A 26785-nucleotide genomic window follows, 5' to 3' on the forward strand; every position below is an offset into this window, starting at 1 on the left:
GAAGTTGGTTTGTATTATCTACAGTCTGTACCTACAGGAGATGGAGGTCGGCGTGTCCCCAGTGTGGAGAAGCAGAAAGGAGTAAAACGTTCTTACAGGTGCTGAAAATCACTGAAAACACCTGAATCTTAATAAATGTGTTTAAGGTTTGGAAAGTGCTTGGATTTTGATAAAATGCTTGAAACTACATGAAACTGTATTCTCATTACTTTCATAATAAATTGCAGGTATAGCAGGTATATAACTGCTGTTGCCTTAAAAAAATGACAAGGATTTTTTTTTTTTAAACGTGTAAATATTATGAAGTAAAATAATCTGAAAACATTCACAGGGTTGGGGTTTACAAAACAGATGAACAGCCTGGATTTGTCTTAAGGCAAATTTCAACAAGAAAAGTGAAGAATAGCAGTGTCTTTTAGGTGAACCAAATTTGACCCTTTAGCGGGCCGGTTTCGGCCTGTGACCGTATGTTTGACACCCCTGGTTTAGAGTAATTGTTCTATATTGCCTCCACCAGGCTGTATAGAATATAAAGTCTACTTACAGACAGGTTAACCATTTTGAACCTTGAAAGTTTTTCCTTTAATTTGTCAACCTTCTGTATAACGTTATCATGACAACAGGATTTTGGTTGTTTGTGGAACAATAACATTTGATTTAAGGTGAAGAAAAGGTGAAATAGGACCTAATCATTTTGAGCAAATGAATGTACATAAATAAATCATTTACCACAGCCGCAAGATACTGGAAAAGCTTGAAAATGCACCTTGAAAAGTGACTTTGGAAAAGATTTAAGAACCCTGAATGTACTGCTGTGGACAGGATCAACAACAGAAGATATTTCAGCCACTTAAAAAAAACAGTTTCAGTCAATTCAAGTGTATGCTATGTTTAAAATGTTTTCACCATGTTACTTTGCCGTCAGACTCTCTTTTCTGTAAACCAAATATCACCCTCACCAAACCAACCAAACTCCATAGACAAAAATAGTCATTTGTCCTTGTAGGACACCAGAGTTACTGTTCTACCGCTGCCTCGAGCACAGTTTGTTTGTGTCACTGTGAGACTCAAGTGTTTTAAAAAGAATAGTTTGGATTCACTAAAGTCACACAATAATACAAATAAACTAACAGTTGAAGGCAGTGGTAGACCAGCAAAACTCCTGTGTTCTGCAAGGTAAAATTGCCAGTTTCACGTGTGGAGTTTGGTTGGTTTGAAGAGAGAAATAATTGGCTTTTGTAAAACGGTGGTTTAATGCCAGAGAAGGCAGTCTGACAGTGAGGTAAAGCTGTGAAAATATAGTATACACTTACACTTATACTGATTTTTAAGGTTTAAGTGTCTTTAAAATCTGATCCTGTCACAGTAGCACATTGTTAGCTTCTGTGCAGACACGCCTGGGAGGTGTGTCAACTGCCATCTACTGTAGGTAAAACACTGACTATTGATAAGTACCTTATACAATCCAACATCAAATAATCCGAACTACATACTCAGACAAATAGCAGGAGGTCTGTGAAACGTAGGTGAGCAGAGGAGGACAGCTGGAGGAAAACAAAGCTGGGAGAGAGAGTCTGTGAGCCGTGTACGGAGGACTTTGAAGGGCAAGGGAGCGAGAGTAATAGAAGAAGATGGCAAGAGAGGCCCTTATTAGGAGGGCACGGCACAGGCATGGGGCAGGAATGAGAACGGGTCCAACATAAACCTGAGACTAAACACTTTCAACTGTTCTGCTGGGAATTTTCCATAGCGTCATTTACAGTCAGGAGCACTGAGGCAGGAGAGAGGGAGGGTGAAACGGAGGAGGGAGGGAGGGAGGGAGGGAGGGAGGAGAGAAACAGCTGAGGTTGTCTCAAGTTATACGGCCCTAGTTTTTCCCCCGGTGGTCCTCCACCGTGTCGTCCCTGTGCTGCTGCAGCGTGGCGGTGGCGGTGGCGGTTACCTGTGGGCTCATATCTGGTGACAGTCAGCCAGGCCGACTGATTGGCCTCTCCTATATAATTGGACACTTTACATATATACTCTCCGCTCTCCTCCTCAGTCACATTGTAGAGGGTCAGCACCTGAGCGTCCGAGCTATTGACCCCAGAATGCTGGAAATAAAAACATGTCATGTGCAGCACAGACAAAAAGCAGCAGAAACAGGATCAAACTCAAGGAAAGAACTCGTGAAAAGCGGTTTTTGATTTGTGTTCAGGTTGTGCTCTAGCAGGGAACCCTAGATTTGTTAAACTCTTGTGAGATTTTGGGGTTGTTTCTTGATTGGGCACAATTATGTTTTATAATGTGACAATGCTGTGGTTAGAGTTAGTTAGAGTAAAGGAAAGACCACGATTTGGGTTAAAATCATTTGTGAGGTCTGGGGTTCCCTTCTAGACATAAACTTATGTTCAGAGTAAGGTTGAATGATTGATTCTGATTCTGCTTATCAGTTCTGGTCCTCATTGTTTCCCTGTTTTGATTCCAATATGATAAAAAAAAAAAGGTCAAATGTTTACATCCTGTTATGGTATCTTCCTTTTTTGTAAACTTTATGTACCTTTGCCCACACAGAAGGTAGCAGGCTGTGTTCATAAACTCAGGAGGGCTGCAACCAACAGTTCTTTTCATCTTCAATTAATCTGTTGATTAATCAATTATTTATCAATCAGTGGTTTGGTCTGTAACATGACCAAAAATGGTGAAAAATGCCACGCCACAGGCAATCACGATACAGGAAACTGACACGCTGTGATGTTGATGCTTCAGGTAGACATGGCCTTGCAGATAATTATCCTTTGTTTCTTTAGGAACTGATAAGCAGAAGTGAAATTTAAAGTTTTTATACGAGTTACAACAGTGAGATGAAGTTTATTCAGGATGCATTTTTACAGATAACACTGTGTTTCTAAGAAAACAACTGACAGCAACATGAAGATGAAATCTATTCCAAATTCCTCCATTTTCCTTTTTCATTACATAAACAGATTTAACTGGCTTGTTGCAGCAGATTGGTCACAGCAGGTTCCTACCTTGAGGACACGGACATACGGTAACCCATCAGGTCCGACTCGGCTCCCGTTGACCTCAATGTGCTTCAGCCACTGGATGTGAGGCTGGGGGTCGCTGAACACCTTGCACTCAAACTCCACGTCGCTGCCCACCACCGCAGTGCGGTTAGCGGGCAGGCCAGCCTGCAGGATCGGCCTGTGAGGAGAGCGCTCTGCAACACAAACACACACGGATGTTAGTTTAGAAGTTTGTTGAGCACTGGAGCAAACACGCAGTATCAAAAGACAAACACATGTGCAATAAATCGAAGGTACACACGGCTGAGAAATAAAACCTGTGACACGTCATGGTTTTCTTCCTGGAAATGACCAGGGCAGACGGTAAACGAGGTTGCCCGTATAATTTGATCTGATACTGTGTAATTTCACAAGTTATAGACTATAATTTCTCATATGCCGCTATTTCCCAGCTATATTCTGCTCGTGTAATTATTAAGAGCTGGCCACAATAGATGGGAGAGCAAGTTAAGTGTTTGATCTGCAGCCGTTACTGTGAAACAAAATGTTCTGCGACTCCATTTTGATGACTGATAACTCTCTTAAGTAAACTCACAAGCCAAGCTGCTGGCAGGATGTCAACTGACCAGGCTTCTCTGACCGAGACATCCGCAGGGACGAGCGCTTGTGACAAAACCCTCCCCTCAATAAGACGCTCTCACTGCTCATCAGAGTCTGGACCTCCGCTGAGGTCAGGAGAAAAGCTCAGGGGACGACGATGACGGAGGAAGTGGGACTGTGATTTATAGAAGCGATGGTGTAAGAGCGAGTCACAGTGCAGGTCCAAGAGGAGTAATCACTTCTCTCCTCTACATGGATCCATCACTCAAGACTCAAGTAAACAGGCTTAATCTATCAAATGGCTGACAAAAACACCCAGTTCACCCAGTTCAGCCCACACCAAGGCTCCATGCAGCATGTCTACATGAATCAGCAAGTTAAAGACTTTTAAAATCCACTTTTTAATTATATTTAAGGCCAATTTTGCAACAAAATTAAACAATAAATATAAAACTATAGGTGTAGTCTTCTGAGTAAATGCAATGCAAAGTGCAAACTAAAGCACATTGAAAGTCAAGCATATGCCAAACCTTGAAAACATTTTAAAATCAAGCATTTTCCAAACTTTTGAAGACTTTGTATGAACCCCTCTAAGGATCACATTTGATTGGTTCATCGGGTTTACAGTCGACACTTACCGACAACATCCAGCTGGTAGGTGTGATTGATGCTGCCGTACTGGTTTTCCACCACACAGGTGTAGTTTCCCTTGTCAGAGGGAACTACAGACTCCATGATGATGGTCCACACATGGTCACGGACCTGAAAGTTTGGGAGAAAAATTAGTTACAGTTACAGGTGCTGGGATACAGAACAGTACCTGATTACCACAAACAAAAACCATACAGTCCACATTTGTTTGGCTAATGAACACATGATTACAGCCAAAATGTGGAATATTGATTCTGACAATCATACATGAACCGACCAGACATTTTGGTGATTTTGGCGCTCGTAAACCGTCGAATTCAATGTTTGCAGCTTGATCATTTGTCTGGATGACTGGAGGGAGACTAATACTTCTGTTACCAAAATGTGCATGCAGCTTTTTGATGATGTCAGCTGTAAAAGGGTCTTCATGATCTACATAAGCAAGTAAGACCATCAGCAAGACATCTGGCTATTTGTAAAGAGTTATTCTGAAAACCTGACACCAGGTCAGATTCAACTGAAACATTTTACAGCATGCTGATTGGAAGAGTCTATTTTCACATTTTCAAAGGAAAAGTTGTGTTAAAAAGAAGCGGAGGAGATTATTTTTCTTCAGATAATTTTATTTTTGACATTATATTTTGTGCTTATGGTGGTGGAGACACTACTGCTTTTGTCCACAGGGACCTCCAAAATCAACACAGTTCCTTGTAGCAGGTTTAACATCACTTGCCCCAAATCCAAAACCCTTTGGATGATGATCCGTTTCTAGGGACTAGCTCTTCGCCTTTGTTTTGCCAGCCTGCTCTCTGTATTTCACTCTTCGACAGCCGCAACATCCAGGAGACTTTGCACAGGCTGCCACTGCAGTTTGGCCGGCTGGTTGTTCAGACAGCACTTGATTTAATATGCATCAGAGGTTTCTATGAGTGGAGCGTGCATTTTAAACGTCGATATCGCAGTCGATCATGTTCATTTAATTGTGCAAGGCCAAAACCGTGACTGAGATTGACATTTGATTAATTGTTCAACAGTGCATCATCAAACGGATGGTTTATTGTATGAGACAGAGCTGAGTGGTGTCGGTTTCTTCACTGACAAAATCGCTCACTGCAGGTCATTTTAATTCCTGTCCACAGTAGAAACAGTACAGCTCTAAGAACTGTACTGTCAGTTCTCAAGAGCTATATGTGAATGAAGCCAGCGGGGAGCCAATCACAGCATCAGAGACGGAGCTAGACTGCAAAAACCTGAAATAACTGGTGAAGTTTTCCCCATCTGTTTTCTCTCAATATGAATTGTCATAAATCAAAGTTTTGTTCATTTTAAAGCCACAGCTAACAAGGTCAATGATGTGTGATGTGATGATAACAAGATAACACACTGCTCCCTCTTCCTGTGACACAACCCTGTGTTCGTTAATCAGCGGATCTTTGTCCTACCTAACAGAAACCAGGGGAACATGGGCACATGTTTTCTGCCCCAACCTGTCTTATTAGCACCAACTTATGTCTGGCTCTTTTTTCCAAGACATATTATAGTTTTTCTTCCATAAATCTGCCAGAACCGGCAGTGTGTGATTAACCAATGGACCTCTAAGGCAATGGCAACATCAAACATGCATACACACACACATACACACACACACACACACACACACACACACACACACACACACACACAGAGCCATACGGTTTCCCTCATTTAGCTAAAAACGTGATGAGGGAGTCCAGCTGCCTGCTGCCAGATGTGCTGTGCTTGGCTTCACATACATGTGGTCCACATTAGTCCCTCCCTCCTGCACGTCTCGATGCAGACGATATGAACAATAGAAGCCCGGCCATAAAAGCAAAAAGTGTGGGAGGGATGAGAGACGTCCCCGGCCGCTGATGCAGCCCTTTGCACCTTGACTGAAAAAACAGCAGCCAGATGGTGAAGTATGCTGCCTGGCTGGCTGGCTGGGTGGGGGTCTTGGGTGGAGGGGGGCAAAGGCAGCAGGCAGCTGAGAGGAAACTCCTAAATGTGTCCCAGCTGGGGAGGGAGATGGGAAGCACGAGACAAGGCTGGACTAGCACACACCTTGATGGGATGAGCAGATGCAGGAATTAGGAGGGTGAACATGTGTGCACACCCCACACCTGTGAGGCCACTGCCACTGAGTGCAGCTATTCACACAGAAGCCAACGTGAAGGTACGTCAAGCACAGTTACAGCGGCTGCTCACTAACAGTCGAGCAAACGTTAGTCGATGAGGAGAAACCAGTGGACCTTCTTCCAAACACAGAGCTGGACTGGCTTGAGGATTGGGAACTTTGTGTGCATGACACAAAAAGAAAGAGAAATTAATCCAAAAAATATTCTGGTTATGTTTTGCAACTGTGAACAGCTTGAGAGAAGTTATCCCAGTTTCAGAAACCAGGACACAGAGACACATAAACACATTATCCAGGTTTTGAAACCACTTCGTCTCATCTGAGATTTTGAGAAATCAAGAGCCGCCTGCTGGTAGACAATCAGAAACCTGTGTACATGTGTACCGTGTTTTTCATGTCATATCCTGAATATGATCAAAACCAGGATAAACACAAATATGCTTAAAACTTTATTTCTCCACCCTAGAAGTCAAACTATTTTCTGATGCCCTCGAAAAATGTATGTAAATAATTAAAGGACTAAAATAATTAGTGCAACAACCAGCTGACGAGGGTAAATCTTCGGCTGGGGGCTGCCCTGATTTTTTACAGCCTCTTAATGCATCGTGACCATATTATAAGGTTGTGCATTGATACAATGACTGGCTTTCATAACCTCCTTCCTTCCTCCCAATAGGAAATGACTGATGGCTTTATAAAGGCACAGACCAAGTCTTAAAAACATATTAACTATGTTGATGTCACCATTACAGTAAATGGTAGCGGCTGAAACTGGTTTATTGGTATATAACAGATCCGGCCCACACCTTTTATCCACCACACCTCTGCTAAGTAGATCCAGAGGCTTCAGTAAACTGTCTTATCAACTGTTATAACCTCATAGTTTATCAGCAGCTGGTGTCACATCAGGATACAGCCAGCTTGAAAATAGGAAGATGTTGACAAACGGAGTAACCGCATCATATATCACCCAGTGTTTCCCCTTCAATATTTACTGCGTCAGGCGAAATGAAGATGACGTTACTAAAGCTAACGACAACTTGTTACATTACTGTTCCTGCAATAATACTTAATATACTGGATTATATGGATGATTATCATTAAGTGCACTGTCACAAATGTTAGCTTCAGTGGGGTAACTAGATGAAATGTCAGGTGCTCAGTGTGTTAAGCTGCTGGTGCTTTCAGTTTAGCTAGCTAACCACACAGTCTGATGAAATCTGAATGTGACTGCAGCTTAAAAGAAATATTTCTTATTTCAAGGCCAGGACATCTCTGCAGCGCTACAGTACTTTGTTATGATGCTGCTTTGTCGCTTCTGTGATGTCCATGTTGTGATTTAAGAAGATATAAAACAGATAAAAGCAGCAAAGTCTCATATTTTGCAGAGCAGGAAACAGATGTGAGAATTCTTCTAAAATATGATCCTTTAACTTAACTGTTTGTTTGTCCAGGTCTGAATGTTCTACTGCAGACAGCGGGTATCATGGTATTTGTACTGCTGCGTGGATGTAATTACAGAAAAGACGATGCACTGATACCCAGAACGAGGACAGCCAGTGTTATCCTTCATCCAAACACCTGGCTAAGATTGCCCACCCGGAGGTATCATTACTGCTGCACAACGTTGCTTTTTGTGGTGTCGGGTTTCATCTTGCATCGTTTCTCAGGTCAAATGTGAAACTTGCCTCTACAGGAAGTGTTTCTGACTCCAGGGGAGGGGGAGGTGGTGACGGTGATCTAATGTGCAGATGAGATCACCGACACATCTCCGCTCATAGTGAATGAGTTTGAGTGATTAAATAAAAAATGCTGAAGGAGGAGAATATTTTTATTGTTTACCTTGAAGCCTCCGATTCGGTGGTCTCTCTTGAACTCTTTGCCGTTCTTGTACCATTTCAGAGTGGGAGTTGGGTTGCCGCTGGCCTGGCATCGAAACTTCACCGTCTTGCTGGCTGGAACGGCGTGAAGCTTTTTCTCCATTTTCTCTGGATGAGCCCACTGTGGAGGCATCGCTGAAGAATGAGACGAACAAAGTCAATTAGCAGCTGAGAAGCAAAAATACCTGTATCCATATCAAACTAAGTAATACAGAAAAGAAAGGCTTAAAACACACTTGAAGTAGCCTGAATTTCAAGCTCCTTTTATAGAGGATATTATATAATGCCCCCTCTGTCGTGGCGGAGAGGTTTGTAACCTGGGAACATCCTTGTTGGGATCAACAGCTCCTGGTTGGAGCTATTACTTTACCCTGGAACGAGGAAACTTTAAAGGAATTCAATGCATTTCCACTGCAGGGACGTTATTTTACCCCCAAAAAAGGCCCTGCTCAGGGGGTAGTATTTTCCAAAAGTACAGGAACTCTGGGGTGGGGCCTGCAGTGCTGAACATTTTTGATCGGTCGCATTTGGCAGCATTTTATTTCAGCTACCATTTTTACCATTTTTGAAAGTCTGGAGCTATAAAACCAGTTGTTTTTTCATCATTGTGCGTCACATCAACATGGAGTTGCAGGGGAAAGACATCTGGACTGACAACCAAGTCCATTTATGTAGTTGCACATAAAAGGATGTTTTTCATCTGTCAGTGGACTAATTTGGCTACTTTTTGCAGGTCTTTAGACTACATTGGAAAAGCAGACAACAACAGGCTGAGGGAACCTTTTAGTGGCTTGAAAAGTTCTTCCTGGGACTGAAAGTTTTGGGTACTTTAGGTGGAAACATGTTGTTTCAGGCAGCTGAGGGACTTCAAAGCTCACATTGGCAATGATAGAGAAACCCAGAGGGGGCTGACTGGGAGAAAAGGCCAACCTGAACCTGAGTGGTGCTTTTTATTGGACTTCTGTGCTCGTCATTAATTGGCCATAACAAACACCATGTTCACATGGTGATTCATATGTTTACCAGAACACGCTGGACTCATTATCACCGGGCTTGGGAACGCCTCAGGACGCCCCGGGAGGAGCTGAAACATCGCTGCAGAGAGGGACACATGAACTACGTTGCTTATGCCAAGTTCACACCACAGGACTGTATCTCTGATTTTTCACTCAAAAACAGTTTTTTTAAGATCACAGACAAAGACAAAATCCCCAGATCAGAAGCAAACTGGCGGTTCATCTCCATGTGTGAACTCTTCAAAGATGCCGCCTTGAAGGCGCCTGAAATCCATCAAGCAGACCATATATCTTGTCATACTGGGGATGGATGGAGGAGCCATGCAATGAGCTACAGCCAATGAGAGCAGACACGGGGGAGGAAGAGGAGACGAGTCAAGAAGGAGAAACGGAAGAGCAGCCAGAAAAGCCCAAATATAGAAAAAAATAGCAAAAAGTAGTTTAAAAAGGAGAAGCAGTAGTTATAAAATTATAGGGTAGTTTGAACTAGCTCTAGGTCTCATGCAACAATCACTCTTACTCTTTGATGCCTTGCATTCGTGAACACTTCCTGACATAAGGTGCAGGGAGTTATTATCTCATGCACGTGAACTCAAATGCACACAGTTCAATGATGTGGCGTGTTCGTACGAGCCTTTCATATGAAAAAAAAAGTCTGAAAAATTTAAGATAAGAATACAAAAGTGTTCTTGAATGAGGCCCAGTGTTCCTCCTGGTCAAAGACCAGCTGTCACTCATCAGTCATGAAGTGTGTAAATCACAAGGACCTCAAGATTCACAACTTCAAGACAGAAAGTCATGTAGTGTGACCAAAGCTTTAGCCTGCTGCCACCACGACACGGCCTGACAGCAGAAAATGGATGGATTACATAATACACGTTCACCCAAAACAAGATTTCTAAATGACAGTCACAGGACTTGGCAGTATTGGATGAGTAGGGACCTTTAAATAAAAAGAAAATCACTTTTTTTAGATGCTGTGGCTTTAAACTGGCCTCAGTTAAGTAAAGTCATGCTGTGTGAGTTTCAGAGAGAGATAAAGCTCTGAGGAGTCAGAGTACAAAGTCAAGGTCGGCATGCCTGCTGGATTCTTAGTGGGCAGAGTGGGTAGAAGCAGCCAGATGATGAAGCCTGAGTGTCTTAATTACTCCAGAGACAAATTGGAAGACATCTTAGGTTAACCACGTTTAGTCACCGCAGGGACATTCCTCATGTAAAAGCTGTCACCGGGGTAGTGAAAACCCTCTGATTCACAGTGAAATCATTCACACAAACGTGACCCACACACACATGGCGGGACCATAATTGAATTATAAAGCTCTCAAATCACTGACCATGACCATTACTCATAACCCTGTGACTCTCGGTCCAGGAGAGTAATGACCATTTTGTTGCAGGAGAATTAGAAACGTGAAGAGATCAGCGCACTTACGCAGCAGTTTCTGACTGCCCAACAGTTTGGCTTCCTCTGACGAAGACTCCTCATCTTCGTCGTCATCCTCAGACGAGGCCAGGGTGTCAACTAGTGAAACACAAAGAAAAACGGTTCTGTTTAGACTGATACGTGGATGGGTTGTCAGCCACACAAAAAAAGATAAAAACAGGACATTTCAGTATTATTAACAACAGGTTAACTAGATCTTGAGCAGCAGGAGACATAACTGTCCCAAGAAGGACACCATATTTTGGCTGACAGTTTTTGAAATAAGATTAGACTTTCTTAATCCTGAAGGAAATTCTTGTCCCAGATTGCTCCAAAGTTACAGTAACTTAAAAACAACAACAAGAGCATCAGATTAATGAAATCTAAATAGAAAATATAAAGTCAATGCATAGGAACAGTAAGAAAAAGAAAAAAAAAAACTTTGCTTTCAGTTCTCTGCACGGTCTCTGTAAGTTTACCTGTGACGTTGAAGAAGACGCTGTGGTTGCCGAAGGTGGTGCAGGCGTACAAACCAGAGTCCGACAGCTCCACCGTCTCGATCTCCAGCTGCCCGTTGCGGATGTGTGTGTGTTCTCCGTCCACGACTGCCACATGGTCTTTGGTCCAGTTGACAGCGTGGGGGGAGTCTCTGGCAGAGCAGCTCAGATCCAGACGATCCCCGGGATAGAGGGTGAAGAGCTCAGCCTGCGTTTCCACAGACACTGCCAAAGAAAATAGAAGGACACGGTTTTATTTCAACAGCTCAGTGACTTTATTTAATTATAAATTCAAGAACGGCTCCACGAACATGTAAAAAAGTTAATATCTTTGGCACAAACTAATTATATGTTGCACACTTGAAGTCCTTCACAGTAGGCTAACCACAGGGATTATTCCTACTCAAATAATCAGCACAATATCTTGATATAAATAATAAAATAGCAACAGACGGGGAACAGAGAGACTAAAATGTTCACATAATGCAGCTGTATCTGAGCTGTACACACATCCAAAAGTACTTCAGTCATAAAACGTGGTCCAACAGACAGCAGAAAAGTCCTTCCTTGATTTCCTCCCGGCAAACCGCCGGCCCAACCTCTCCCCCAAATTAAATCATATCCCAAATTAGTTAAGGCCCCATCGTCAGGCAGGAGAGGAGCTACTTGGGAAAGGAAGGTGAAATTCAATTAGAGGACTGAAGAGAGGGGAGGTGTCACGGAGCGAGACACCTGAGCCCCCCTGTTCTAAATGACTACAGAGTCCGCCAGGGGGAGGGGGTAACACAATTATTCTGACACGTTGTCCATCACAATGGTGTTGTTTGTCTAGTTACAAAGGTAGAGACCACCACTGGCCAACGTGGTTGACATTCTTGTTCTAGGATCACACTTTCATGCCCCCCCCAAAAAAATGCATGCAAGTTCCACTGTTCCCGTTAACAGCCTGGTTCTGTAGTCAGGGCTGAAACTAATCAACGGACCTGTTGATTAGATTATTTTCTCATTTCATTACCTAGAAAATCTCAGAAAATGGTGAAAAAAAAGCAAATCCTCCCATTTGAGAAGCTGGAAATGAAGAATGTGTCAGGTTCTGACCTTAAAGGGATAGTTTAGATTTTTTGAAGTGCGGGTGTATATGGTAAGTTAGAGTAGATGGACGTCAATGCGCCCCTGGTGGGGAGAAGCTGCAGGAGTATCGACTGGTGTAGGAAGCTGAAACTGAGGATATATGCAGTAAATACTGCTCTCTCCAAAGACACCAGACCCCATTGACAAAAACAGTCATTTTTCCTCTCAGAAGACAGGAGTCGCTGGTCTACTGCTGCCTCAGTCTGTCAGTTTGTTTGTGTTATTGTGTGACTTCAGTGAATCTGAACTAACCTTTCAAAACACTCGAGTTGATTCAGAAATATGATGAAATAACAAGAATAAAGTTGAAACATCGAGAATAAAGCCAAAATGTCAAGACTATCCCGTTAAAACATGACTCCAACTCGTAATAAATGACTAAAATAGCTGTTGAATGACTGACTAATTGTTTCAGCTTTAGTTGGAAACCCCTGTGAATCATAATATAAAATCTGAGTCATCCTCCTCCCCCGTTTCCCACATCGTCTCTTTGGCATTTTAACAAAAAATAAATAAATTGAACTACATAATCAAATGCCAAAATGAGATTATTCTGAACTGTGTGTTTGTAAACGCACTTCCTCACGACAGGAAGCACATCTATACAGCAGCATAACCTCAGGACAACATCAGCAGACCTGCCTAATCCCTCCTACCATCACAACAAAGGCCAGCGAACAATAAAGGGGAAGAGGGAGCAGCAAGAGCGAGCCAGTGAGCATGTGCACAGGAGCGAGCCAGCGAGGGCCTGCAGCGGCAGGTTCTAGTGCCAGTTGCTATGGTGACCCCACTTGGGCCTAGTAAAGGTATTTCCTGGATCACATATGTCTGACAGGCCCTTAATCCCAGCAGGAAAAGGGGCCAGGGGGTAGGATCAACTTTCTCCTCAAAAACAAAACCAAAGGGGGGAAAGCAGAAGAGGCATTTAGTGACAGGCTGCAGCGATCCAACCTGGACACACAGCCTTTATCGCTGTGTGTGTGTGTGTGTGTGTGTGTGTGTGCGCGTGTGTGTGCGCGGAGGGGGTGGGGGGGGGCAGGCCTGTATGTTTCTGTCCCTGCCCTCTAAATGGAGATGCCACTGATAAGACTGTGTCAACATCCCAGCTGTTAATCCAGCTGCAGACATCATAAAACACCCATAAAAGCTGTAAAATGTGCTTGTTGCTTTATTGTAGGCCACAGTCAGGACCATTTGTGCTTCTGTGACAACCTACTTCAACCTACAACACAATGTAGTCAAATCAACCCAGCTGATGTCGAAAATGAAACAGACAGAGCTGCTGTTTTTCTCATTTTGTCATTTTTACATTTTTACATCTTCACCTGTACGAGAATATCACTGTTTATAACATGTCACTATTTAAATAATATAGCCTTGATTATGATGATAATGTTATGACTTTTTTTTTATTTAGAAAAGTCTAACCGAGGACAGAGGTCACAATAAATCTTGTACTATATCCAATGCATCTGTTTCATGCTGTTGTTTTTTTTTTTGCATTGACCCTGACAAATAAACAAAGCAATAAACGAAAATAAGTATTAAGCTAACAAATAGCAACAGTTATAAAAGAATATTAGGACCCGAGAATAAAGCATAAATAATACAATGAATAAAAGAATAAATGTTGAAAAAAAGGCTAAAATGTTGAAGATAAAGCTGAAATGTTGAAAAATAAATCCAATATGTCAAGAATAAATTCAAAATAACAAATAATAAAGTCAAACTTTTGATATTAGTTCCGGCCATTTAAAAAAGTAATCAGGAGGAAGAGTTTTTGAAATATTGAAAAATAAAGCTGAAATGTTGAGAATTAAGTTGAAAAAAATGAAGTTGATATGTTGAAAATAAAGGTGCAATGTCAGTTATAAGAGTCAGTTATAAAGCCAAAATGTCAAGAATGAAGAGAAATCTTGAAAAATAAAGATGAAATACAGCAAATAAAGGAAAATAAAGCCAAACAGTTGAGAACAAAGCTGAAATGTCAAGAACTGCATCAAAATGTCAAGAGTAAAGTTGGCAGGCAGAAAAAAAAATAGAGGAAAAAGATTTTTTGGTGCATTTTGATGATAAAGTTTCTCCTCTGATTTATTTTTATTTTTTTTAATGCAGCCTGGCCCCGACACTCTTCAGTAAACAGTAGTATCACTCACAGTAAACTTATTTTCAACTCTTCGCACCAAGTTAGGTGCCAAGTTTCCAGCATTTCCTTTGAATCTGAGGATGTTTCATCTCAATTAATCCTCCTGCTGCTCTGATTGGATTAACGTGGATTAAGGGCCATATTTTCAGAAAGCAGCCCATCTGGAATGGCCTCTCATGTGTTCTTCCACCCATTTGGAAAAATTGATTGACGTAGTTTAAAATCAGCCTAATAACATAAGTCATGAAAGGAATTTTGTGGAGAAGAAGAAAGCATGAGAGGTTTTTTTTAACTAGGAGGGGGAAAAGCTCACTAGTCTGTAAATTCAAGACCAACTAAAAGGAAGAGTTGGCGCCAGTCTGTGGAACCTTCTCTGGCTACGAGATAGGAAGCAATATGCCGCGTGAATGACTTCTGGGATTTCCTGCTCTCACTGGAGTGATGGTTGAATGCAGGAAAAAGTCAGGCTGGTTGAGGCTCTGTGGTGGCACACAGAGAAAAAAACTGGCCATGGCGAGTTTCCACTGCTGATTTGACCACGGCGGAGTGGAGGGGTGGCTGACGTGTAGAGGGGATTGATAAGAGACAAAAGGCAGGACTGGCAGGAAGCAGAAGAATGGGACAATGTCTGTTAGCAAGCCCCCAAAAAACTCACCAAGCGAGTGTCCCTCCTGAAAGCCCTCCAGTGGAGGACCTTTTCATTCCTAAATGAGCCGCTGACAATCAGCATGGATTAACACTTGGGAGCTACAAGGATTACTGTGCAGTGGAAAGTTGTTCCAGTGTCATTCAAATAAGTCCAGCTGCATTTAGCCTTACATTAAGGCTTTAATGGACAAACAGGACAACCGGGAGCTCTGACAGGAATCACACATTATATGTTAATTGAGTTCTGTTTCTAGTTTTGTTAATTTACTAGCGTCTGTGTGACTGCTTCCTGAAACAAACCTGCAGCAGTGCAGTTTGAAAAACATCATTAAAATGGTTAGCAGAGACATGTTGCTGCACAGACTTAAGCCGGGGCTTTCAAAGTCTGAGACTGTGGGCCTCCTCTCAAACAAAGCTTAGAAAAAAGGAGGCCTCCCTCTTGTTTACTTGCTTGGTTTTACTCAGTTCCTGGATGTCTATGGGATCAGAATTATGTTATTTGAGCCCAGAGATACTGACCTGTTGAGCAAAGATAACCTGACATCCCACCTCTTCAACCATATCACATAAATTTAGGCTCTTCTGTGTGATCTCCTTTTGATTACTAATGTTTGATGACCTCTGTTCTCTGAGTCTGCCCTGAAACAGTCTGGAGGCCCACCTACCAATCTGAAAACCTCTGGACTCAAACAACCCACGCTCTGCCATCCTTTCTCCTGCAGGTCATCAGAATAACTGACAACATTTCATTGACTGTAATCTATAATTGCTGCTGAATAAACAAACTTTCTGAATCTTTATAAGGATGGTACAAACTATAAATTCCATACTATGTAAAGCATCAAACTGCACCAGAAAACTTCCTTCCAAGATTAAGACGGGAGGGAAGTTCTTTTCTCGACAGCAATGGCTGCCAGGTTGCCACTGGCAACTACTTTCAGAAACTGACAACCAATTCCTGGCCTCTGGTTGCTCACTTCTTAATAAAAAACAGCGACAGGAAATGTTCATCCCAAATTAAATTCATTTTTAATATAAGTTGCATTAGAGCAACAGAAGCATTTAATGAAGAGGAATAATGAATGACTTATTTTTGAGTGATGTGTGAAGAACAGAACAGCTGCATTCTTGGTATTTTGTATATCAGGTACTGAGGGTGGAAAAGTTGGCGTGCAGCGCTCTTTCTTTACTAATTTAGTTTTGGCAACTTTTTCATGGCTAAACCTCCATCCATTAACAGCCTTTACATCCTTCAAACTCACACAGTGCCAGCACACACACACATCATAATCATTAATATCCATCATGAAAAAAGCTGATCAACAAAATTCTTCCATGACAAATCTCTCAGCATCCCTGGTGAATTGTTTGCTTTATCCGAAGTATGTTGAAACTCTGACACTTGACTGGGGTTTTGTTATTTCACAACAACTTTTCATCCCTCTAACTTCAGCAGGATATGTGTCATGTGATAATCTAATAGTTTTATTGTCATATAAAACTTGTATTCATGAAACACCAATTTAAATTCTACTTTGTGCAGTGATGTTGAACCCCCTGAGAATTTAAATGTATTTGTTCCACCCTTTTATTCTCATGTTTCCCACTAAGTTTAAACTAAATAAAGCACAGAAGTTGATCTGCTGCTGAATACTTTGCACATGCATGCAGATAACACAACAACTTATTGTCAATTTTGTATTTATGCTTTTTGACTCACAGTACTTCCTTTATACCCTTTTCCTTTATACCCTTTTTCAAAAATGTTTTCTCCTTAGTTTATTTATTTTATTTAAATAAGGTTTATTTGGAGGTACTAGAAAAGAAATAATTGGATTGTCATTTCTGCTCTATAGCCTTGATCATGTTACTAATTAATTAAATATAACTAGATATGGAATCATGAAAATATTGCTGCATATAACTTTGATGATTTCTCCCAACTATAAAAGCTGTCTATTAGCCACACAATATATCTATAAATCATCTCCGTTCAGCCAATCGATGTGCTGGTATCTGCAGCAACAAGTGTCATTGAATCTATGGAGTAAGATGCTTATTTTCTATGTACTCATTATTTTACGGGCCATAAGTATTTAAACACAGTAAGAGATATCTAGGAAGAATAATTGTATATAAGACACAAAACACTGTAATGTAGACAATATCATATATTCTACAATGACTTCTATCATCAGCTTTTAATCAACTGTTTTTCCACACAAACCTCATCGTATACCCTGGTGAAATGAAGAAGATATGAAGAATAAATACCACCTGAGCCTAATCACAGTGTCACACCACACACAGATCCTGAACAAACCCAGCAGAATATCCTTGAATGAAAACAGGGAAAAATTTAAATGAATGTGGTGTTCTCCTTGTTGTCAGTTCAGTTGTTTTTTCCGCTCTCAGGGCTCCTCCGGGCCCCCATCACTGTCTGAGGAGTCTTTCTCAGGACTGTGGCAGCTCCAGATTTTATGAGCCCTCCACTGAAGGGTCAGTGGCTCGTCTACTGTGACTGACAGCAGAGCATCGAGTCAAACACATCCTCTGGGAACAACATATAAAAATAACTTTACTGACATTTCACTGTCACAACCCAAAAAAAATATACACACACTGAAACGATTAAGACAAAAACACAGTCAGGTAACTGTGAAAGGAAAAAAAAAAAAACACTTTAGGGGTCAGTAATCATTTGAATGTGGCCCCTGAAGAAATTCGATTAAATGAATTTGTTAAGTGAATATTCTTTTCTTATGTGAACAACCAGCCACAAGACAAACACAGAAGCATGCATAAAACATGACCATTTCCATATAAAACATTTTGTTTCCCAACCAAGACAAAAGGAATGCAACCAAATGCTTCTGCTGTGATTGTTTGTCGACAGCTGAAGCCATCCGTCACCCAGCGGGAGAGCGGCGGGGGGGGAAAGTGAAGCATTCCCAAGCAAAAAGTCAGCAGGGGAGCAGGAGGAGAAGCACACAGGCGCATAGATAGTACCTGGCCATTTGGTGATTAAGAACTGGGTGGAGTGTAAATGCATCAGACTTCACCCCCCCTCCCCATCCCCCACTCCCCCCGACCCCGGTGGAAATTTATGGCTCACCTTAGAAGACAAACATTCTCCTGAGAAACCCTATCCTTGAGGATAAAGGAGGGCTCAGAGTAGCATCTTCTCTCCTCTTTTCAAAAACCCAGGCTAATTTATAGTTTCCCTGGCAGTTAACTCCTCTCTCAGTGACAACAAATACCTTTTCATTACAAAGGAGGAGAGGAGCAGGGACTGCGAGGTAGCAGGGCTGCCCTTGGGCTACAGATGGGAGTCATTTACTCCTCCCTGTCCCACCGCTGGCTCAAACACAGCCGCACAGAGTTTATTTTAGGGCTTACAGCCCAAGAGAGACCCTCTTGCTTAATTACTCTAATTATAATGCCGAGCTTTATCATATTCTTTTGCTGCTCTCCACTTCCGACTGCAGAGTGTAAACATCCAGACCCATCTACCCACAAGTCCAGGCAGCTATTACACCGCTGGACTGCATCCAAGAGACACATTTTTAAGGATTCGATTTCAGTGCCTCTTTCCCCCTTTCAGAACTTAACTTGTGTAACAGCCAGACCGGGATACATTCTTTATAGAAAGCCTTAAAGTTGTACCGTCCAGTTTAAGAACTAAATAAAATCATTAGACCAAGAGTTCAGTCAGTGTTTAAATATTTGGTTTAGTGAGTCAGGAAAAAGTTTTTCCCGATCGTCAGAAACACAGTAGAGCTACAGTGTGTGAGGACACTGGGTGGAAAAGTTATGTGTCTGTTAGTTTGGATGTTTGAACTGTTTCAAGAGTAAAAATGGAAGTGAGGTTCTGCTGAACACTTCAAGTGCAAATTCTGCTCATTCTTTGCAGCAATTGAGTTTTACTGTCCAGTCTGAGAGGAAAATACAATCATAAGACCAGAAGTTCAGCCATTATTAAAGTATTCAGAGTATGAATTTGTTCAGTGAGTCAGGAAAAAGGTTTTTCTGAAACACAGTTGAATTACATCCAGGGCTCCTCCACGTTTCCAAAGTCAAGCACTTTTCAAGCATTTTTAAGGTGCCTTTTCAAACTTTTCTAGCACCTTACAGCTGTAAGAAAACATGTTCGTATACAAAATGAGGTTTCACTCGTTCATCAGGAACTTTGTGTCTAATGATTATTTTCTCGATTATAGATTAGTTGTTTGGTCCATAAAATGTCAGAAAACAGTGAAAAGAGTCAATCAGCCCAAAGTGGCGTCCTCAAATGTCCTGCTTTGTCCACAACCCAAAGATGTTCAGTTTACTGTCATAGAGGACCAAAGAAACCAGAAAACCAGATCGTTTGGGCACTTTTTCTTAAAAAATGACTATAAATGATCAAATTAGTTGGAACTTAATTTAATAACTGATTAATTATTGAAGCTCTAGAACTTTCATACTGTGAAAATATAATGTCAAAAATAATATTTTCTAAATGAAAAAGTCATCATGCTCCTTCATAACTGGCTGATGTACTACTCACTGTAACTTTTGTCTGTGAAAATGCAAACACAGGATGTTTCATCTGATCCTGAGGAGAATCTGAGCCAGTGGCAGCCATTCAGAGTAACAAAAAACAAGCCAGAATCTGCCAAATGGTCTAATTAACTTAAGTAAATCATACAGAGGCATCAGTAATACCAGTTAAAAACTCCTTATCAGATGTTATTGTGCTATAAACAACCAAAATTAGTGTGAAAGGCAAAAGCAGTTATGCTCTCTTCAACTTATTTTGGTTCTTTATCAAAAAAGAGCCATGAAAACTCGACCTTTAAGGACCCTGTACATCTGATGCCCTCAAACAACATCAGACTGAGGCAAATGGGGGTGGTGGAGGAAACACTGACGCTACAAAGGACAGACTCCACCAGAGCCTGGAGTGTGTTAGTGTTACATTCCTATACCAAGAACAAAGCTTTGATTATCAAGACAGGAGTCAAGATAAGACAGACGTACTGAGTTCAAACAGTTACATGATATTTAATAATACTGAACACAGAGCGACGGGGAAAAAAAGCTAATAAAGTGCACACAGCTTTAAGTTATCAAGCCGTCTTACCTTCATCTGTGCTGGCAAGCCGGCACTGCGTCCTTAAGACTTGGGCGAACAGAGCCAGAAACAGAAGTATACTTGGCCTCATCAGCATCCTGCTGAGGGAGCTACAACTGTTGGCTTTTCTGCGACTGGAACTCCATTCAGACCTTTGGGGCATCAGCAGCAGGTCATTCACAGTGCTGCGCTAAAGACACACAAACAAAATAAAATATTAATATTAAAAGAACAAATGGATGCAGGACCACGTGAGTTAAGTCAAGAAAGTTTGTAACAAAGACAGAAACTGAAGTGCTGGTGGAAAATAAAATATGAAAATGAAGCCAGGCCAAATAAAATCTTCTGTAGCTCTTCAAGACTGAGACAGACCATTAGGGTTGTAACTAGGGCTGCAAAATTAATCTGAATGTTATTAAAATCGCAACATGGCCAAGTGCAATATCTAACTTGCAGATTGCAATGTTTTGATAAAGGAAAAATGTAGTGCTGCAGGATGACCTGGCCTACAAGTCCTGTTCTCCAGATGTAAGAAAACATGTCTGTTAGGTACGGATCTCAACACATCTTCATGATTTTAATATGTTTTTTCAGTGAAAGAGAAAATTGTGATGCAAAAATAATCATTCTCACTAATTGTGAATCATATCAGAATCACAATATCTGTTGAAATAATGGCAATCTGATTTTTATACTGTGCAGTCAAAGCAAAGCAAAGCAAAAACTGTCAAAGCAAAGTGAAAACATTGATCCATACCAACATTCAAACAGAGCTACTGCCAGACAGATAAGAGGAAACAACTAAAAAAATAACAATTACGAGATATGAGTATTTTACGATCAAACACTCAGGAAACACGACAAACCTCACCTGGCAGTCTGTTCACTTGTTTCTCTCACTACGGCAGTATTAGCCGCTTTGTTTCCTTAATGTTTGAATAAAAAACACTGCATTCCATATCAGGAGATACAATGACTTAAACTGTATAATTTATACGAGTAAAACTGTTAAGAGTTGAGGAAAAGTCCACCAGCTGCTGGGTTCATTCATGCAACGTAAGGCCAGAGATATACTTGCTATTAACCACACGTTTGCACATGGATCATGGCCGCCTCGTGTATCCTGCATCGGTTTGGAGCTGAAGTTGTGCACATCCTCAGAAATTAACATTATGCACATGCGATGCAAACACACGGTAAAACAGCAAGTAGATCTCCAGCCTAAAACACCGTAGGATTAAGCTACTAATGATGATGACCAGCAAAACAACAAATATTTTGTCTCTGAAGCTTGTCAGTTATCATTGAGCTGAATTTTCTACTTTAGTTAAATGTTCTTGTTAAGCCATGTTTTATGTGCGTCAGTGGAGCCACAGGGGCAGCAGCTTCTTTTGTAACTGACTTATACTGAATCAAAATCATATGAAAATTTGTGCTGAGACTTCTGATTTACTCCCATACAAACCAGAAGAATAAACATTTTTACACATGATGGTCTATACTTTTGTTGACAGGGAAATTCCTCTCTGGTCAAAGAAGAAGAGAATATTCTGTTTACAAGGCTGAAGGTAGAAACTTCAGCATTTAGTCCGGCTTGTACAAAAACACAGATAAGAAAGTGCAGAGCACCAGGCACGCTCTGATAACTCCAACAAACAAACAGCTCCGCTCACTTCTCAGGAATTAAATGTTTTGTTTTCCAAACTTCAAAGTAACTATTGAAGTCTGAACTCGAACCGCTCACAAGACGAAGCATCAACTTTTTGTTTTTTTTTACTGTTAAACCGCCGTGGAGGTTGAAGGATGTGCAGTTAGTAGCCTCCAAAACCAGCCAGTGTGCAGTGGGTGACCCTCACATGAACATCTGCTCGCATCATCACCTCTGCAGCATCTGGCCACAGAGATTAACGCTCGCCTCAAACCCCGATAGCCCCCCTCTAGGAATTTGTTTAAACACCAGAAAAACTACAGCCTGTTACGTGACACCCCTGTAGAGCAAGAGACCGCCAGGCCATCATGTCCACGCTGAGAGATCTATCACCTAGCAGTTGGTTTAGGTCCCGCAGACCAAAATGACGCCCCGGCAACCATTTGTTCCCATGAGCTGTCAAGAAGCTAAGGCTAAGTGTCAAAATGTAAGAAAACAGTGAAGTCCAATGCGATGTCTCATTTAAAACCCAAAGATATTCAGTTTAATATGATAGTAAACTAAGAAAAGAGGGACATGTCCATATTTTAGTGGCTCAAAAGAGCATTTTCTGCCATTCTGCATGAAAAATTAAACTTGATTAACCGATCAACTATTAAATTAAATGCCATCTTTTGATAATTGAGTTGAGTTGGTTTGAGTAATTTTTAAAGAAAATTCTCTGACTTCAGCTTCTTAAAAGTGGAAATGTTCTGGTTTCTTTACTCTGACAGTAAACTGAATATCTTTGAGTTGTGGACAAAATAAGACATTTGGGGACATCATCTTGAGCTTAAATCGACATTTTGCACTATTTCCTGACATTTCATGAACCAAATAACTTACTGGGTAATCGAGAAAACAACTGACAGATTAATTGTCCAGTTGGACGAGTGAGTAGCCACATTTAGTTGCCCGTCATGACATTTTACCTGCCCTGGACAGACGGGCTGTTGAGCACTGGAAAAAGCAGACATCTCTGTGGCTCAAATCTCCAAAACTCTGCAATTTATAATGTAATCTAAATGGATTAATAGAACTGCAGGTAAGAGGAAAAATATGTATTTTGAACTTCAGGGTGAACTATCCCTTTAAGCCCAAGAACACAGTCCTCATCAATGACGACTTAAAAAACTCAAGAGTCATAAAATCCTCCAAATTCTTCTAAAACAACAACACAACAGCAGCAGTGTCACATCTGGGTCAAAGAAACCCAACTCGGTTAAGTTTTCACACACAGTCATGTTCAGATGCAGCTGTGGTTTCCTTTAAGAGGTAATCACTGTGTGTGTGTGTGTGTGTGTGTGTGTGTGTGTGTGTGTGTGTGTGTGTGTTCATAGCTGAAACAGTCATTGTGTTCTCCTCAAAACCAATTCAATTTCACTTTCCAAGAATGGTCTAGTGTTCCAGCAGCTGAGCCGGGTCAGGGGGGTCCGGGGGGGATAAAGAAGCTTGGTCATCGCGGCTCTGTAAGCAGTGAGTCAGAGTTTGGGAAGCCTCCAACAAAAGTGCTTCTGCTGCCAGACAGAAGGAACCGCCGCAGAGCGCGGCCGACCACGTTCCCCTGGCCCTCGTCACCACGACAACCGTCCGTAATTGAAAGAGGAGGAAGTAGCTTCTTCAAAGAATGACACAACACTTTGTCATCTTTCGCTCTCATGGGAGCGGGAGTTAAACACACAGTGTGTCTTACTATCCACACACACAGGACACACTCATCCTGAACTCCTGAACTGAGACCGACTGAATCACCAGCAGGATGATATTATCAGACAACACTGCCTCATCATAGATATTAACATCTGCAGAAGAAATAGCTGGACATAAGCACAGGCTTAATTTGACCCTTTTTATGATTTCTCTGGGCGTCACGATTCTCCAAATTCAGTATTTGACTTTCAGTTATAAAGGTCATAATTCAACTTTCTCAGTTTAAGCTTTTTTTTTTTTTTTACATAGTGTTGATTTGTTAATGATTAACAGATCATTGGTTTTACGTCCTGATGACTGTCATTTACATTTTTTAAATTCTTCTTTACTGTGACAGTCTGTACAGTATGAAGTGGGATTTAACAGCTGCTAAGTTATTTAAGTCTTTGGTTTTTTTTTTCTCTTGCACAGGGTGTCGTAAGTACAGAAAATAAAATACTGAGAGAATCATCTGTTCTTCTTTTGATTTGGTTTTTAAAACTGAAAGCTCATTTCAATCAATTTTTGATTAAATATTGAAATTGACACCCCTGATAGTTATTATTGGAGCAAGAGATAAATCAGGCAGGCCAATATTAGCTTATTGTACACATATTGTCAATAACTGTGTTTCTATCAGTATATTTTATGTGTATTTTGAAGTATCAAATTAGAAAAGGCTAAATTTGAAGCAAAAAGTTTTTATGGTTTTTACACATTTGATTTATTACAAACAAATCACATGACCGATCAGCTGTTTCCTCATGGCTCCATAAAACATCAACAATGGCGCCACACAGATCAGATGAAACCCTCTGCACATTAACACATGAAACTAACAGAAATTTCTGATTCCATCCTGTTTTCTACAGTGTTCTTCACTGCAGCTGGTGCCACTGGAAACATCTGAGTGGACAGAAAGAAGAATTTATCTGGATTTTCTTTTGCTGATCCTCTGGAAAAATCGGTGATACATTTGGATTGACACGTGGCTAATAATTATTAAGAAAATGCCAGCCTACATTAGACATAGTTTGTTTTTATTAGCTGTAAAAATGTCCTGTTTAGCATGTATCCTGGTCAAAAATCTGTCAGAATCGTTGCTTATATAATGCCATGTGTCGGACCGGCTACATTTTTCTAGTGCAAACAGCTGAAGAGAAATTAGAACATAAATTGCTGTGCATGCAGTTTTACTTTTGGTGAGGTAAAAATGCTCTCACTGCTCTGATTACAGTATTAATTATTTTTCACAATCTGTGCATGACAGGCAAAGTGCCACTTTGTGCAGGAAGTCTGGGATCCCTGTACTATTTGCATATTAATACCACAGTTTTGGCCTCCCGATGATCCAATGGAAAAAGTTCAGGCATCCCTCATATCTAATGTCATGTAACTAAATATGACTATCAGCATGACTATATATCAGATCTGATCAGGCTGTTGCTAACAAGCATAATCATTTTATTTCCAGGGACTATTTTCTGTACTAACTGTCATTTTTACACTTCATTGTTTCATAGTAAAACACACTGCCTCAGGACACACATTTTGCAGGACTCAACAAGCAAATTCCAACACAGCACACCTGACACCTGTGAGCTCAGAGCTACAGTCCTCCACTGTGGCCACTGAGAGACTCACGCTTGTCTACTGGTTCTGGAGGATAAAATGGTTTATGTTCACTTCAAACTGGACCAGACCTTAACCTGGTGTCGAGACAAACCAGCTGACAGGGAACAACGATACACTCAAACTGAAATACCAGGACTCATCTCCAGAGAGTCGGTGCTTCAGTGCATAACCCTTTTCATTTTGAGATCCTTCGTCATTACTAAACACTTGCTGTTAAAATTAGTCGGTGAGGCATAGATATAAAATACATTCTGAGTCACATTTTTCCAGGAAGCAATTTTACTTATAAAAGTATGAAGCTGGAAAGATTAAATCCAGACATATCCTCAGCTCATAAACCATGACTGCTCAGAAAAGAAAAGAAAACTTGCATTTGAGAGGATTTAGACATTTTGCTTCATTACTAAATCACATGTTTGGTAAAGTCCCAGTCGTCTTTGTGAAAGCTCTTAAGAGACGGTAACACTTGACTGAAAATCTGGCAAATAAAAGGGGTTAAACTAAACAGATTAGAACACGCAAGACACATTTAGCTTCTCTCATTATACAAAGACAAAGGTTACAGGCCTAACCCATAACATGGCCTGCACCATAATTACTGTTCGCTACCATCCATGCATAAAATTCCTCAGCTCGGCTCCCAAATTCTGGAGCCCCCTCTCCCCAGCTCAACAGGCCGGTCGGTGTGCACACGGCTGCTGCAGTTCAGCGGACACAAGAGCATCAGACCATTATTTCCCCGAGGCTACTGTTTGCACAAAAACAGACACTTCTGCTTTTTTTTCTTTGCAGCCTCACAGTCTGAACCAGTCAGTGGTTTGCCACCAGCCGACATGGAGGGAAATCAGGTGTCAAAGTAAAGACAATTAATGTAAAGCCATCTGACACTCGACCATTTGGTTCACACACTGATTCAAAGTGCTTTTCAGCAGCTTCAGTCGTTTTCACTGAGCATGAATGAAGAGCTGCAACAACACAGTTAATCTGTCGACTATTTTCTCTATTAAAACGTCAGAAAACAGTGAAAATATTGATCACTGTTTTCCAAAGTCCAAGATGACGTCCTCAAACGTCTTGTTTTGTCCACAACCCAAAGATATTCAGTTTACTGTCAGAGAGGAGGAAATAAAACCAGAAAATATTCACATTTAAGAAGCTGAAATCAGAGACTTTTGACTTAAAAACTCAGTCAAAACAATCAGTTGATTATCAGAATAGTTGGTGATTAATTTAATAATCAGTTCATAATCTATTAGTCATTGCAGCCCTACATGTTTTCCCAAGAGAGGTTAAATCCAGAAACAAGACTCTGATCCTTGACATATTACTATTATATGCACAGAATATGTTGTATTTGAATTAAATCAATCTAGAACTACAATTATCAGTCAATTAACTGATTAGTAGATCAAAAGATCAAAAATTAGCTGCAAACAAACAAATTCTTGCTTAATTTTTCAAGCATAAATGTTTTGCTGCTTCACATTTCGTAAATGTGAGTGTTCG

The 26785-nt window shown here is 41.0% G+C and overlaps 1 protein-coding gene across 2 annotated transcripts in view; it reads right to left on the minus strand.

The window, feature by feature from the left end:
* The window catches only part of fgfr1a (fibroblast growth factor receptor 1a), a 44096-nt gene that overhangs the window by 13928 nt on the left and 3383 nt on the right, over nt 1–26785 (minus strand). The window contains exons 2-8 of one of the 2 annotated variants that reach the window (XM_084727816.1): nt 20278–20458; nt 11210–11452; nt 10740–10829; nt 8254–8426; nt 4247–4370; nt 3012–3202; nt 1943–2093 (exon numbers count right to left, since the gene is read on the minus strand). In XM_084727816.1, the coding sequence (XP_084583942.1) occupies nt 1943–2093; nt 3012–3202; nt 4247–4370; nt 8254–8426; nt 10740–10829; nt 11210–11452; nt 20278–20431 (1126 nt within the window). In that variant the 5' untranslated portion in view covers nt 20432–20458. The remainder of the gene's footprint in view (nt 1–1942; nt 2094–3011; nt 3203–4246; nt 4371–8253; nt 8427–10739; nt 10830–11209; nt 11453–20277; nt 20459–26785) is intronic. The other variant, XM_084727817.1, reaches the window with a different exon arrangement.

The sequence above is a fragment of the Lutjanus erythropterus genome, chromosome 10 (genome assembly GCF_056507025.1).
Source record: "Lutjanus erythropterus isolate fLutEry1 chromosome 10, fLutEry1.hap2, whole genome shotgun sequence".
Lineage (NCBI taxonomy): Eukaryota > Metazoa > Chordata > Actinopteri > Lutjaniformes > Lutjanidae > Lutjanus > Lutjanus erythropterus.